Genomic DNA, 16,139 nt, shown 5'->3' with positions numbered 1-16,139 from the left:
CACTTACAGATTTTAGGTTGAGATAAAACTTTATTGTTCCTATCGTGACACAGTTGTGAACTGTGATTGGTCTGTTCCACATTAGATAAGTCTTTAGAAAAAATAAACAACAACAACAATAAACAAACATGATTCATCTGACTGGCCACGAGGGTTCATCCGACAGAGTGATGTCATCAACCAAACCGCAAGTGGCTACGGTAACAGCTAAACGCTAACATTGAGCTTAAAGAAACACTTTCTCTCACATCCTCACACACATACACAGTGTTCAGACTGAAAACTTCAGAAATGTGGATTTTTGGTCTTTTTTTTTTTTTTTTTTTTTTTTTACATTAAGAGCAATTCTTGAAATGCTACGACCGTTCCTTACAAAAAATACTGGAATTCATTCAGTGCTAGATTCCCAAGTGTTTTCCAGGGTCAGAGATTAAATCAGGGGAGAAAAAGACATTTGAGCTCCCAGAAAAGTTATTGTCTCATTTGGTAATTTAGTTTTTTAATTAAGACAACTCTTTTCCCACTGTAATTTTTTTTGTTTCTGGATTTTACTCAAGAAGACAACAATCCCTTTAGAAGTTTTCTAATCTTTTCAGTTTAAAATTTAGATCAATTTTATACTTGTGTTGTTTTAACAATTTAAAATGAAATGGCAAAGAAATATTTAATTTATTTTTATTTTTAATAATGATGTGCATCTCACATCGGACTAAAGAGTATTTTACCGTTTATGGGTTTTGCAGCTGAACTGATGATTGAACTTGTTGATTTTGTGACAATAATTTGTCACGTTTCCGTACCTTTGCACCTTCACAATGACAAAATAATGACATTCTGACGATTTCATTTCATTACAAGGATTTTTTTTCTTCAAATAACTTAATGATGAATTAAGAGAAAACTTCACTTGTTCATTGTTCACTTCATTTTTTTTCCTAAACGACAGTCAGCGGCCTCAAGTCCTTCAGCTGCTCATGTTTGCATTTTTTTTTATGTTTATCCTAAAGCTGCACAGATTTTATGGACAGAAGCAAAAACCAAGCAGCTGCTTTCCTGTAGTGACTCACAAGGCTCAGAAGCTGAATATAATTCACCTTTCACGTAAAGATGATTCCGGAGCTGAAGATTAGTTTCAGCTGAAGTCTCTTTATGACTCCAGAACCAGAACTGGACGACTTCAGCTCATCCAGTCAGAACCACCCAGGACAGATTTTCCTCTTTTATCCAAAAGGTTTTTTTTGTTTGTTTACTTTTGTAAAACAATGGAAACGGATAAAAGTCGTGATAATCAGAAGGTTTCAGATATTTTACTCTGAAAACAGCACAGTCCTCCAGCTCCAGCTTTTCAAAAACCACCGAAGAAGAGAAGGCTTTGCAATAGAAAAACAGTGAAAGCTGACTCTTGTTCTTCTGATATGTGAATGTGACGAATGTCACATTCAAGTTTGTGCTGCAGTCTCAAATTAAGTAGTTTTTTAAATATCTGACAGCACAGAGGACTTTCAGAGTAAAACGTCTGCTCTCGTTCATGCCTATTTTATGCCCGTCAATACCTTCCATGCAAAATAATATCAGCCAATCAGGTGGGAGTATTGTGTAGTCCTCTGTCCTGATTGGCTCACGGTCGTCCTGTTTTCTTGCTCTGATCAGAGACCAGATGATTCAGTGCATGTGTCGCTCACATATTTCCTTGCTTCCTGCTCTCTCATTGGCTTGTTCTGGCGTCTTTCAGCTTTTAGCACCAAAAGAAAGATAAATAGTTAAAACACGCACACACACAGACACACACACGCACGCTCATGTGCACACGCACACATGCACACTCTTCAGTTTTTCCTCATAAAAAAAGAGAAAAACAAAAACAAAAACAAACATCAGTCTCTTCCTCTCCTCGCTGTAATGAGGTGGTGAGGGTGGAGGGGCAGATGAGGCCCGTCACCGAGGTAACTAGACATCGAGGATCTCCTCAGCGGTGCCTCCGCAACGTAGCCGGTAGCGTCCAGTCCTCCAGCTGATGGTTGGGTCCCACAGAGCCGACAGGAAGATCTGCACCGCCATCGACTCCCTGATGAACCAGGCGACTGCAAAGTCGAGCTTCGAGAAGCACAGAGGGCCGCCCTGTGGTGATGTCATCAACCAGTAATCAGTCACACTTTTAAAAAAAAAATCTCCTTATTTTTCAATTTCATTTAAATTTATTAACTTTCTTACATTTGTTTGTATTGTTTTTCATTAAAAAAAACAACAACTTTTAAATCTAAACATTTTTACGATTATTTATTGAACTGAACCTTCAAATATTTTAATCTTTTTGTTCCAGTTTTTAATATTTTTATTTTTTAATTGGCTTAAGTTTTTTTTTTTAATTTAATTAACCTTACTTACTAAACTGTCATCTTTTCTATTTAAAGGAAGAAAATTAAGACAACATTCATATTTTTCATATTATTATTAAATCAATCGGAAAACATCAGTAATTGGCAGCTTCATATTTGTGTTTCTGAATTCTTAAAAATGAAAAAGTAATTGTTGTTGAAAAAAAATATTCCTTTTAAATTAGAAGTATGTGATATTACCTGGACCCCGGTCAGCTGAATGTAGTCAGATATAAACCAGGCGAGACAGTGACACATGAAGAACACCATCATGTCCCATCTAAAGCACACACACACACACACACATACACAGATCAATATACAGTGGGGCAAAAAAGTATTTAGTCAGCCACTGATTGTGCAAGTTCCCCCACTTAAAATGATGACAGAGGTCAGTAATTTGCACCAGAGGTACACTTCAACTGTGAGAGGCAGAATGTGAAAAAAAAAAATCCATGAATCCACATGGTAGGATTTGTAAAGAATTTATTCGTAAATTAGGGTGGAAAATAAGTATTTGGTCACCTCAAACAAGGAAAATCTCTGGCTCTCACAGACCTGTAACGTCTTCTGTAAGAAGCTTTTCTGTCTCCCACTCGTTACCTGTATGAATGGCACCTGTTTGAACTCATCATCTGTATAAAAGACACCTGTCCACAGCCTCAAACAGTCAGACTCCAAACTCCACCATGGCCAAGACCAAAGAGCTTTCGAAGGACACCAGGAAAAGTATTGTAGACCTGCACCAGACTGGGAAGAGTGAATCTACAATAGGCAAGCAGCTTGGTGTGAAAAAATCAACTGTGGGAGCAATCATTAGAAAATGGAAGACATACAAGACCACTGATAATCTCCCTCAATCTGGGGCTCCACGCAAGAGCTCATCCCGTGGGGTCAAAATGATCATGAGAACGGTGAGCAAAGATCCCAGAACCACACGGGGGGACCTGGTGAATGACCTGCAGAGAGCTGGGACCAAAGTAACAAAGGTCACCATCAGTAACACACTACAACGGCAGGGAATCAAATCCCGCAGTGCCAGACGTGTTCCGCTGCTGAAGCCAGTGCATGTCCAGGCCCATCTGAAGTTTGCCAGAGAGCACATGGATGATACAGCAGAGGATTGGGAGAATGTCATGTGGTCAGATGAAACCAAAGTAGAACTTATTGGTATAAACTCAACTCGTCGTGTTTGGAGGAAGAAGAATACTGAGTTGCATCCCAAGAACACCATACCTACTGTGAAGCATGGGGGTGGAAACATCATGCTATGGGGCTGTTTTTCTGCCAAGGGGACAGGACGACTGATCCGTGTTAAGGACAGAATGAATGGGGCCATGTATCGTGAGATTTTGAGCCAAAACCTCCTTCCATCAGTGAGAACTTTGAAGATGAAACGAGGCTGGGTCTTCCAACATGACAATGATCCAAAACACACCGCCCGGGCAACAAAGGAGTGGCTCCGTAAGAAGCATTTGAAAGTCCTGGAGTGGCCTAGCCAGTCTCCAGACCTCAACCCCATAGAAAATCTGTGGCGGGAGTTGAAAGTCCGTGTTGCTCGGCGACAGCCCCAAAACATCACTGCTCTCGAGAAGATCTGCATGGAGGAATGGGCCAAAATACCAGCTACTGTGTGTGCAAACCTGGTAAAGACCTATAGTAAACATTTGACCTCTGTTATTGCCAACAAAGGTTATGTTACAAAGTATTGAGTTGTATTTTTGTTATTGACCAAATACTTATTTTCCACCCTGATTTACGAATAAATTCTTTACAAATCCTACCATGTGGATTCATGGATTTTTTTTTCACATTCTGTCTCTCACAGTTGAAGTGTACCTCTGGTGCAAATTACTGACCTCTGTCATCATTTTAAGTGGGGGAACTTGCACAATCGGTGGCTGACTAAATACTTTTTTGCCCCACTGTAGTTTCTCTGGATGATGTCCAGGTGATAAATGTTTAACCTATTTTTTGGTGATTGAGGCTAAAGAACAATAAACGCCCAGTCAACCAATGACCTCATCCCTGTGTGGTCAACTGTGTACCTGAACACATAATGAGCGGCCCAGCCGATGATGAGACTGGCGAGGAAGCATTCGGAAACAGGCTCAAGCACGGTGCCGGGAAGCATGTTGATCCTCAACTTCGTCCACCTGCAGACATAAAACTTGATTAATATCAGCTGCTTTGAGGATTCAGGTCAAAGAGGAGATTCAGAATTATGAGCTATGGTCCAACAGCTACAACCACTCTTTAGTCAAAAGCCCACGCCTCTAATAACGCTGCTTATAACTAATAATAAAAACTAAATGCTAATGGCTTATTGTGAAAAACAAAACAGGTAAGAAATTAAAGAACACAATAAATGTAAATAAAATTATGTCTTGCTGCAGGTCATGGACCAAAAAAAAAACCAAAAAAAACAAAACAGGCAAAATGGAGGGAAAAACATTTAAAAACCATCACTAATCAATCAGTAATGAGTACTGAGGTCACCTGATCATGCGGGACTGGAACTGGCCAATGGAGTAAGATCCAGAATTCTGCAGCGCCACCTGTGTCGCCATGGAGAATTTCCAGCCTCTGCAGAGAGATAGGATAAGTGTGAAGTGAAGCTCTGACAGCAACATCGACAGGGTGCTAATGTTAACGTGCCAACCTGTCAGCAATAGCTTTAGCCATGAAGTAATCCTCAGCAATGTACTGGGCGAAGGCGACCAATCCGCCGGCCTGATCCAGAACATCCTTCCTCATCAGACATGACATACCCGTCACGCACTTTATCCCAGTCACATTAGCCGAGATGTATGAGCGGGGGTGGGATGTCCCAAAGTACACCTGGAAACAGGTTAGTGTTAGCATTTGTTAGCATCAAGACAAGTAAAGAAAATAATTCCCATTACATTAGTGTGACTTTACCTGTTCCAGTGTGGCAGCGAAGCCTTGGCGGTCGGCAACGTACGGTAACCCATGTACCAGTCCCACCTTCTCTGTCATCTGATTAGTCATATCTGTCAGGGTGTCCGGTTTCACTGCAACACACAAACACAAAGGGAGTTAGCTTTAGAATCAACAATGAAAACAATGATAGCCATCACATCAGTGGTGAAGAACTGACCTCTGATGCCACTGTCGCAGATCCACACCAGGCCATATTTAGCTCCTTCGTAGCCCGGCATCAAGTTATTGATCTTGGGGTTAATTCCAACTTTCTTCCCTCCTGAGAACCAGAGACATCACATGCTAATGTTAGCTGCTAACAGATGAAAAACATGTAAGAAAAAAAAAAAAAGAAAAAAAAAAAGCATAATTTAAAGTAATTTTTTCTCACCAATGAATAATCGAGCGTCTACATTCGGGTATTTTCCCAACAACTTTTTGCAGACGTCAACAGCTGGATCGTCTTGATCCTGAATGCACAGCAGGATTTCAAACTGTAAAACCAGATGTTTCAATTAGTCTGAGAAGCGGTACAACAGCAGACAGATGTTTATTATTGGAGCTCAAAGGTTAGTAAATGTTACAGGGTAGACTGAGGCAATGGAAGGTCAGTCTGTGGAAGGACAGGGATGGTAGCCCAGGACAGTGGGATGGTAACTGGGACTGTAGGGTGGGACAGTAGGAGTCTTGGTAGTCAGGCAGTCATGATAGGTTAGCTGGGGGGAGTACTAAGGGGTAATTATCTGGGTTGGGAGTATTTGGCTTCACCTTTGGGTAATCCAGTGTAAAGAATGTCTCCAGGTTGGAGATCAGGTTCGGGTCAACTCCTTTTAGTGGCTTCAGCAGAGAAACTCCAGCTAGCTGCATGAACGGCTGTTTGACCTCTGGTCTTTTCTTGTGGAGGTGAAGACGTCTGAAAGAAAGAGGTCAAAGGTCAGCAGGTAAAAATCAAAGAAACATTTGAAAAAACAAACAAATAAAAACATTATTTAAAGAGAACATCATAACCAACATATTTTAAAATCTATTTTGAGTCTCTGGGTTTATCAAGAATGGAAAATCTGCAGCACCTGGGTGAAAAAGTTCCTGTTAGCATAATCTGACTGTGATGTATCACTGGGCTAAAAAAATAAAATCAATCATTCATACAGATTGCGTTTTATCTAACGGGTGACCTTTGATTTATTTCAGTGTTTTATTTTATTATTAGGAAATCAGTTTGGCCAAAGGAAAGGTAAAGATTTATAGCTCCAGGTTCTATTTAACTTTATTGTTGTACTGGAAGTAGGGCTGTGCGATATGACCAAAATCTCATATCCCGATATAAGAATTCTATCATCCTGATAACGATTTAAATCACAAAAATGTAACATTTTCTGTAAATTCTGTGAATCTCAGGCAGCTCGACTTGCATGAAGTGTTTCCTGCTGCAAGTCATGTAGCTGGAGTCGAGTGTTTTAACCGACGCATGAAACTATACATTTTTAGACATAAGTTGTAACGGCCGCCGTTTTCTTTGTGAGTATTTATTACACGGCGTGCTGTGGAGAAAAGCCTGTTTTAACGTTTGAGTCTACGGTTTAGTTTTTAGCACCTGCCGGCTCTTTTTTACTTCTCATCTGTAAATAATCTGCTCTTTCACGTGATTCAGTTTATTTTGAAAAGTCTCAACAGGATCTTGAGCTTTATGTGAAAGGTTTATGTGGAACATAAAGAAGCGGACACGCGATGCTGTTACCGTCGTTGTTGCTAACCACAACGCATAAAAACAGGCGCTTGTCCGTCTCTAGTGTGGTTATATTAAATATAAGAGAAAGAGAGAACTTTAAGAAATTAATATAGCCCCTACAGTGACCACCAAAACGATGAAGAAATATTGCCGTAAACAGTTTATTTTGCGACACCACGAAACAAATGATAGCGTAAAATGAAACGACAGACGTTTTTATATCGTCATCTGATATATATCGTTATATCGAACAGCGCTAACTGGAAGGGAGCTAGTATATTTTCCTGTGTCAGACCTGCTCCAGCAGCTTACTTTAACTATTAAAATTAATGCAAAGTGTTCTGATCCAGGGAGGACAATGATGGCCTTTTAACTGGAAGCACAAACACGATATCCAGACTGAGGTTTTCCTAGTGAGCTCAAACTAAGCCTGTTAAGAGATTTTAGTTACTAAAATAAAAACAAGAACCAGACTTCCAAAGAAATAAAAACTGGGAACTAACTGAACCAAAAACACATTTACAAAATTAGAAAAACAAATTGAAATGAACTTTGTAAAGGACACAAAGAGTTCCTCCCTTCACATCACAGCGTTCAGCGATCCTGTAAGAATGGAGTGGTGAAAAAAAGCAGGTGGAGGTGTCTGTATTTATATTAATGACAGATGGTGCAACAGCTACACACTATCATAGTGATGTTCTGTCCTTGTCCTTTAGACCCATCTATGGAGATTGTAAAGTTTTTTATAGCTTATTTATATTAATCAGAGAGCAAATACTTGGGCTGCAGCAGAGATAAGATACGGTTAGGTAAGTAGGTTACCAAATGTTGTTTCTAATACCCTGTAAACTCTACTGAGGAACTTCAGAGCATCCTACCAGAGAGGAGAGGGACCTGGATTTATATTTTAGCAAATATAAACAAGGCACTACAGGGTTCAGAACACTTCTCTACACACAGCCGCTTAAAACCAGCAAACCTGAGCTACAATCAGTGAGATAAGAATAATGACAGTGCACTGTCTCACAGAAAGCTACGGCATCTTCATAGGCTCTACAGTTCTCTTTTGATAAGGGAAAGTTTTGACACAACATAGAGATTTTTAAAAGATAAACTATGGGTAGCTGGAGAAGTAAAAGCAGAAACGAGGAAGCACAAACAAGCTGTCTGCAGGGGAACAAAGGCGACTCGCTTCTTTCTCCTCAGAAAGAGGAAATTAGACAATAAACAAACAGATTTCAACACAGACCATAGTTGATATTGTGGAACAATCCTGGCCAGGAAGTAAATGTAAAAGCAGAGGAAGTTTCTCAGACTTTTAAAATTATTAATATTCGAAAAGCAGCAGGAGTGAAAGAGGGTCTTCTTCAGTCGCCTGTTCCAAATCTGATTCATAAGACCTCATATTTGAGGTTCATAAGAACATTCATAAGACCCATCGAGTTCCCAGAGCCTGAAAGTCCTCATTAACAGTTCCTGTACCAAAAATATCAAAAGCACAGGCCATACAGGAAATGCTCTTTTACATGTACCGCACAAAATACACAGTCATCTCGACCAAACCTGTGTGTGCCATGTTTCATCTGCATTTAGTAAGAGCACATATCAAAGGCTGCACAGCACAATCATCAGATGTGCTCAATCCTTTTTAGCTGACTGATCACTGCACGTTAGAGTGAAAGCTGCAGTATCATCTGTTGCCACGACGGCCCTCCGGGGTGTACTGCAGTACATCTCCATTCATTACTCTGTGAATGCAGTACATTAACTCATCTGAAGTCTTTAATTTACTGAAGGTGCAATGATTGGTGGTTTGATGAGAGAAGATGAAACAGACTTTGTTACTCTGTGTTTTCTCCATTTGAAAACAGAAGAGATAATTTTTGCTTTTAGAGCGAGCGGGATGGCTTTGAGTCATTTAGAGAAGGATTACAAGGTTTGTACTTGATGTGGAGATGGTTGGAGGTGGACAGAAGTACAGAGTGTGTTTTGTGCAGACCTTAATATGTCTGTAAACACTGCAGGTTAGGAACAACATGGTATGATGCAACTCTGGGAGTTCCAAGTGCTGGAAAAAGGTGTGACATCCTCAACAATGTCTCACACCCTCCTCATGGTGAATATATCCTCTACCATCAGGACGGAGTTACAGGGCACCACCCTTACAAACGCTTCACACCCAGAGGTCTGTGGTACAGGCGTCACTCGCACATAGCTGTGCATAGAAGCACTTTCTTGCTGTTGATATGTTTATCTGACAGTCAATATCAACATTTTATCGAACCACTCTTTCTGTCATGCTTAAAAGCTCCTTTTTACTCCTAAGTGATACAGTTCATTTAGATTAAAATATGATTCATTTTCTCTCAGCTTCTGTCAGTGATGCTTTCTGTCAGCTCAAGGCATCACTTTAGGTTTAAACTATGTGATGAAGGAGTTTAGCTGGTGTTTTCCTGTGAAAACACTGCCTGTGAGACAAAAGGCTCTTCATGAGAGTCCGTTTCACATAGGCTGCCTCACTCGTCATGCTGACATTGAGCATACGTCCTGTTAATGGTCATGAATAAGACCAAAGGCAGTGACTGTCTGTTTGATCCAAGGATAAGAGTGAGGGAAAGGCGATCAAGGTGAAAGCACATGGCTTTGCTGTCCTTACAGATAATTTTATGTTAAGATAATAAACAAACTAGCTCAGCTTTTAATTAGCCTTCCCAATTATTTCATCCTCATGTTATCTGTATAGATTCACATGTTGTCAAAGTGAACATATAACTTTATTTTCTGGCAATACACATCTTTAGAAGAGCGCATGTGTGATGTGTCATTTTCATTCCAAATATTAATCCCATTGAAAGCAGGCATGAATGCTGCAGTCCTCCCTACATCTTCCAGGGAAGTGTGAACGTGTTGAACACACTGTATGTATGAACATACTGTGACAGATTCCCGGATTTCCAAGAAACTTTGGAAGCATGTTTACCTCCAACAGTTCCACATCCTTGTGCAGATCAACTCGCGTTATCTTTCACCTTTAACAGCCAACTAAAACACATCTCCCATGTTTGTTTGAAGTATGCTCCAATTTTCTTTCCCTACTGAAAAAAAGGAAGCTGTCACATGACTTCTTAAGAATTTCAGGGGAAGCAAATCTCACAAAACCTTCAGTAAGTCAGCTGAGCTGCTTTTTGCTCTTTCAAAGATCTGGAGGGGTTTAAAAGAAACTTCTTTAAGTTTTCTAATCTTTACGAAAACCCGGCAAATTAAAGGGTTTAAATCCTAGACTGCCTGGAACTTTTACTATAGCGGTGGAGATGAACGAACCATGTTCAGACCAATGAATAGGAGCCTAAACTTTAAAGTCCATTTACAGGATATGTTGTTTTGTTTTTGCCAGGTCAGGTGCTGCTATAAGACCTGCAGCATGAATTCACTCTGTTGAGTCCAAATCATTAAAAAAAATTTTAAGCTGCAAAGATAAGTTCCACAAATTCCACAGCACCAAAGCCCATGCTCATTTTCAGCTTCCCTTATGGTGCTGCACAAAGGTATGGCTTCTATGTACGATGCTTATCTTCTGTCCTACTAAAAGTTAACTGATTTAGTCATGCTCTGTGTACAGAAGTATAAACATGACCAAAAACATAGAAATTCATGGAATTAAAAAGTAAAAGATAAAATGGGTTACAGCCGAATTAAACAACGGCTCACAACACTTAAAGACAACACTAAACATACACTCCATAATGTAAGAAAAGCGGCTGCTGAATGAAAATTCTAAAATCCTATTTTAATTAAGTGAGATTCTGCGTTAAGAGGAAGCAGGAAATTAGGTGCGTAATAAGCTACAGAAACGTCACCTAAACATCTACCGCCATTTAAAATGTTCTGTACGATGAAATACGGTTACTTCAGGTTCCTTGTTATCGATTCACGGTTTATAAAACTATAATTAATGACGTGATTTAGTTAACTACCACCTGAAAGGACCGCAGTAACCGGAATATCCCGTCCGAGCTAACATTACCCGGCTAGCGGTAACCAGGAAAACGCCCAAGAGCTAACCGTCCAGGCTGCAGGTTCACCTCCTGTCATACATCCACAAACCCGTCCCCAGGAGCAGGGGGTCGGCTTATTTCCGAGTTTAACCCCGTTCACACATAATCACACGGGGACAGACAGAAATAAAGGAAGGAGCTGTGCCGAGGCTAGCTGTTAGCAATGTTTAGCCTCGCTCCGCGATGCACTCACACATAGATGATGGACATGAAGTGCATGAGCCACAGCACGAAGAACAGGATGAAGCCGAACACGGCGAGGCCCTGCATGGCGAGGTCCAGCAGGGCCATGGCTGTCAGCGGAAGCTGCCTGGGAGGTGGGCCGGCTGGAGTCACACGGGCTCGGGATGGAGACGACCAGATGAGCGGTCACGGAAGACAGGGAGAATCCGGCTGTTTCCGCGACTTTGGCGTGTTTAGGCTAACCGTTGCACTTCCGGATCACAGCGGAGGGTGTCAGGTGGCTGCCCGAGAAAGGAGCTCCGATAACATGGCCAGAGCAGGGTTCGGCCCGGTGACGGTAGTCTCCCAGTATCAGTGCAGACTTGGAGGGTTTGACAGTCAGCAGACCGACTCTTGGTCAGCTGACCGGAATAGCGGAGGGTTGGGGGATAAAAACTGTTACCAGACTTCCGGGACAATTTCAAAGTAAAGCTGTTCATTTAAAAACATCAAACGCATTAGTTTTTACTCGTTGTTGTTGGTATTTTTATTTAGACTTGTAGTTGCTGAGCTGTTACATTTAACCTAGCTTTTCTACTTCCTTGAGCGCTTTTATTTGTAGTAACATCTACTGAAAAGTTAATCTAGTTTATTTTTTTTGTTCCTGGTTGTGTTTCCTGTTTTGAGTTGCGGAATTCGGGAATTTCCCATTTTAGGGGTAACTAAAGTTTATTTGTTTATGGTGTTTTAGCAATCATAATTATTTATTATAATGGTTTCATATTGTTGTTCTGTTTAATTTCTATCTCTATAACTTAACAGAAATAACTAAATCCAAACATTGTCCACTGTTTGCTTCAGAAACATCTAATTTATTGCTGAATCGTTTTATACATCATTCATATGGGGCATGTTATCCTCTGAACATGTTAAGAAAAAAAGAGGTTAGATAAAAGGTGCACGATCATTTAACGGCCAACGTAAAGGCTCCTGTGAGAAGCAGGCATGTATTAATTGATCAGGTTAGTTACAGCAACCCAATGCTTGCTTCATTTTCCTCACCCATTTAGCAATGGGTGAAATGAGAGGCGATGACCTATGGAAACCTTTTCTTAAAAAAAAGAAAAAAAAGAAGAAGTAGTCTAGTTTCACCTTCATCAGGTGACTCAACAGGTTCAGAGCCTGTTGAGTTTGATCACCTGAGCAGGTAACTCGAATGTCTACTAGTTTTCACACACAGCCAGTGAAGGAAAGAGTGAATCACTGAAGGGTAGAGATCAGGTTTCGTTTGAGGAAACATAAAAATTTAAAGACACAGAAATGTTATCTCCTGCTTTCTGCTGAAATTGTAATCCCTAATTTATATTCCCTGCATTTTGTTGTGGAGCAAACGTCTCTACTCACGTAAAGGAAACACAAGCATCAGTTTAACATGATCTGGAACGTAACACAGTGACATAGTTACCCCCAGTAGAAGACAGATTAACCCTCTTGAAACACCTCTGGGCACTTATCATGGCGGTATTAAAAGAAACTGAATTGGACATAACTGAATACACAAATGTAATATTCTGTCCAAAAATAACATCTTAAGAGCTTTTTTCTTCCCTGGAACTCGACCTCTTACCATGATTCTGACAGAGGTTTCAATTTGTTTTTCCTGTATTTATAAATATCATAAAAACTGCTCCACTGTGGTAAAATGCAGCTGGTGTGCTGTATGCTAGTGTGAGCACCAGCTGTTGTGCAGATTTATTATCTGCTTCACTGTTACACGCTTTACTTCATGTCCTTTTGTTTTTATCTCTGGTGACCACGTGCTCTAGATTTCTTAAGCTTCTTGGATGACGTCGTTGGTTTTACAGGAGATTTTATTGTTTGACACGATCGCAAACATGATTCACATGCAGATACACTCCGCCTGTTAGTCATCATGATCTTATCTCACTGCAGGAGTGCCTGCAGGCACAAGAATGGTTCTTTTAAACTTGCCACAATTAATATTTCCCTTGCTGAGTCAAACATTCAGACCTTCTACTGTCTTTATGGTCTCTTGGTTTCAGAGGTGACGACTGATATCAGGTCATTTTTTATGCTTTTTGTTTGAGAAACCAATTAATCTACGATAAATTCAATCATTCACGTCACACGTGAGTATTTGTAAAATGTTTTTACGAAGCCTGCGCGCGTCTGTTTGACGCCCGATAACGAGGACAGGAAACATCTTCAGATTAATCAGCAAACTGACAGGAACAAATCTTCACCTCAAGGCACAGCAGTTCACATCTTATCAGATTTTCAGCCTTTTGTCCTCTCTCTAGTTCACGTTCACCACTCGCAGGAATTCTTGGTTCATATTTTGTGCGTGAACCAGACGCCCTGCTTCCTGCTGGAACACCAATACACCAGACTGACCCTCCTCCTGTGGACTACAGAGAAATCTTTCAACCTGTGTGCTTGCCTTCATCCAGAGGAAGATGATGCTTTTCAGTTTAATCTTAACTGCAAAGTTCAGATTGAAAATTTTACCACCAGAGGGCAGCATTTTATCAGCAGGTGTGCGTACTGTTTTTTTTTTTTTTTAACCTTTATTACATCTTCAGATCCTCCGTCTCCCCAAGATTTACTTTTCCCAGCCTTCCACTGTAGATACGAATATAATCTAATAACTCACGTGGTTCACTCAAGGTTACACAGATTTAACCTTAATCACTGCTCCACCTTGTGGTATAAATTGGTATCACACCAAATGACAGCACAGACATGCTTTTACCTTCAAGATAACACAGATATTTTGGACACTAAGTTTTACAGCAGTTTTTTCTTCATGTTCTGATGATGGTTTTTAGTTCATTTTGGAAGATTTTACAGCATTCATACATTTAGTATCTTAGGGGGAAAAAATCTATGTGACCGTCAGACTCAGTCAATACAAAAATACAAATTTAAAACATTTTAAGCTTTACATGATCATTAGTTTTTTGAAATATTGTGTTTTAAATGAAGAGAATTAGAGTTAAACTCAAATGGTCTAAACATATAATTATGGCTCCGCCCACCACAAGTATCTGTGTTTTATCACATTTTTTTATTTAGGTTTTCCCTCAGACAATGTGTTTTCTGGCGGTTTCTTCTGATTGGACCACGAACACTCAGCGTTCTCCTTCCAGTTCACCTCCTGCGTGTCATAAACTTCCTGTTGATCACAAGCACACAATCAATAATCAATAATCATTGACATGATGTGTCGATCGCGCTGATCAGACTGGCTCCGAGGTATCACCTTCTTCCAAATGGGGACATTAGCCTTCAGCCGGCTGATGCAGTGCTGGATCGCCTGCTGGCCGTCATGGCGGTGAGGAGATGAGATCGCCATGACAACACTGGTTTCGCCCACCTTCACCCACCTGATGGTGGAAGCTATGTGTCATATTTTTTATTTAAGTTAAAAACTACAAATGTAACACCAGCGTGGCCCCGCCAACCTGCCACATTTAGCGTCCTCACCCGAGCCTGTGGTGGACGCAGATGTGTGTCACGCTTTGCCAGCGCGCTCTGATGTCAGCACACAGCTTGTTGAACTCTGATTGGGCCATGGGCTCATATGCCTCGTACTCCAGTCCAACCACCTTCCTGCCGTCTGCCTCGTCCTCGCGGGTGGTACCTGTGTACACACATAGCACGCACAGGCGCATGCACAAATTTGTATAGCCAGCAATGTGAGGACTCATGTCTTCCCCTCATCCACACCTGGTCCTGAACCACTAAACAGCTCTTTGTAGTCTGACACACAGTGAGGAGGAGCTTGATCTCAAAAGGACGACTCATTGCTGTGACTGTTACTGGTTATTGATCTGCTTTAACAAACCTCTATATTATTTTTTTTAAACTTTAAATACAAAACACTAATAATATCTTTGAGAAATACTTGTAGAAAATATTAAGACTGAGCAGGAAATCTGACTGTCATGCTTCAGAAATAAAAGCTGAGTATTTTAACCCTCCGGGGTCGACGTACTCACCAGCGTGTCCAAATCAAACAACAGATTTAAAATGACATAGCAACAAGATGTTATTATTAAGTAAAGTATTTTTATCTGGCTGTTGCAACAGTTACTCCAATTATTGTAAAGCATTACCCTGAAGTGTTGTAGTTTAAAAGAAAATAAAAGAAAACATACTTTGTTTTGAAAACAAAGTAACTAGAAGAGCTTCCTAAAATAATGGAACTGCAGCTTTGTCCTCAAATGTTTTTACTTTACCTTCTTTCTTAAATACTGACATTTCACACAATTTTACATGAAATGTTGAAATGCTGTATTGGAACATAAAATAAAAATTCAGCTTTCGTTTTTCTAAAATGCCTTTACACAAATTTGAGTAGTTATAAGAAGTAAAATTTTAAATATTTTATCAATATGCTAGATTTTCTTTTCCTCTCCAGCATTTGACACTTTACATCCCCATCCTATATTAAATATATCACTTTCCACTTTATCAAATGCTTCTGACTTATTTTCCTCTAAAATATTTAAAAATAAAAGAAACGTGCCATATTGCTTCTTGATGCATGCTCAGTCATCCAGGTAAGTAAATAAAGTAAATGGGAACAAACCTATAAATACTGAAATGGCTCCACACGAAGGGCTGCTGACAGAGTCGACCACTTCCTGCACAGACAGCCAATCACGGCTCAGCTTGAAGACATCGCTCAGCTCCTTCGACATCTTTGAAAAGAAATGGTGGTTTAGATCAAACTTGTTGACTCTTTATCATTAATTTATTGGATTTAAAGTCACAACAGGAAAATATGCTTTGATTTTTAAATTGTGCAGTGAAGCAAGAGCAAATACCTGACATGGACCTTTTTCTTGA

The 16,139-nt window shown here is 40.2% G+C and overlaps 2 protein-coding genes across 2 annotated transcripts; both read right to left on the bottom strand.

Annotated features, from left to right (window-relative positions):
- Positions 1-10: 10 nt before the first annotated feature.
- On the bottom strand, positions 11-11,700 carry ugcg (UDP-glucose ceramide glucosyltransferase). Its single transcript, XM_085278817.1, has 10 exons — positions 11,296-11,700; positions 6,087-6,231; positions 5,710-5,812; positions 5,497-5,598; positions 5,298-5,410; positions 5,038-5,216; positions 4,875-4,961; positions 4,424-4,531; positions 2,577-2,655; positions 11-2,118 (listed from the first exon to the last, which is right to left on the bottom strand). The coding sequence occupies exons 1-10, from the start codon at positions 11,391-11,393 to the stop codon at positions 1,948-1,950; spliced, it is 1,185 nt and encodes a 394-aa protein (XP_085134943.1). The 5' UTR covers positions 11,394-11,700; the 3' UTR covers positions 11-1,947.
- Positions 11,701-13,942: 2,242 nt separating this feature from the next.
- On the bottom strand, positions 13,943-15,991 carry LOC146570381 (molybdopterin synthase catalytic subunit). Its single transcript, XM_085278812.1, has 4 exons — positions 15,880-15,991; positions 14,772-14,928; positions 14,548-14,671; positions 13,943-14,460 (listed from the first exon to the last, which is right to left on the bottom strand). Exons 1-4 carry the CDS (start codon positions 15,989-15,991, stop codon positions 14,353-14,355), a joined length of 501 nt encoding a protein of 166 aa, XP_085134938.1. The 3' UTR covers positions 13,943-14,352.
- Between the last annotated feature and the right edge of the window lie 148 nt (positions 15,992-16,139).

The sequence above is a fragment of the Mchenga conophoros genome, linkage group LG7 (genome assembly GCF_057382185.1).
Source record: "Mchenga conophoros isolate Kocher_MC1m ecotype Shallow Benthic linkage group LG7, M_conophoros_male_GT1.1, whole genome shotgun sequence".
NCBI lineage: Eukaryota > Metazoa > Chordata > Actinopteri > Cichliformes > Cichlidae > Mchenga > Mchenga conophoros.
The sequence above is the reverse complement of the archived record's forward strand: the minus strand, read 5'-3'. Positions and strand labels throughout refer to the sequence as shown.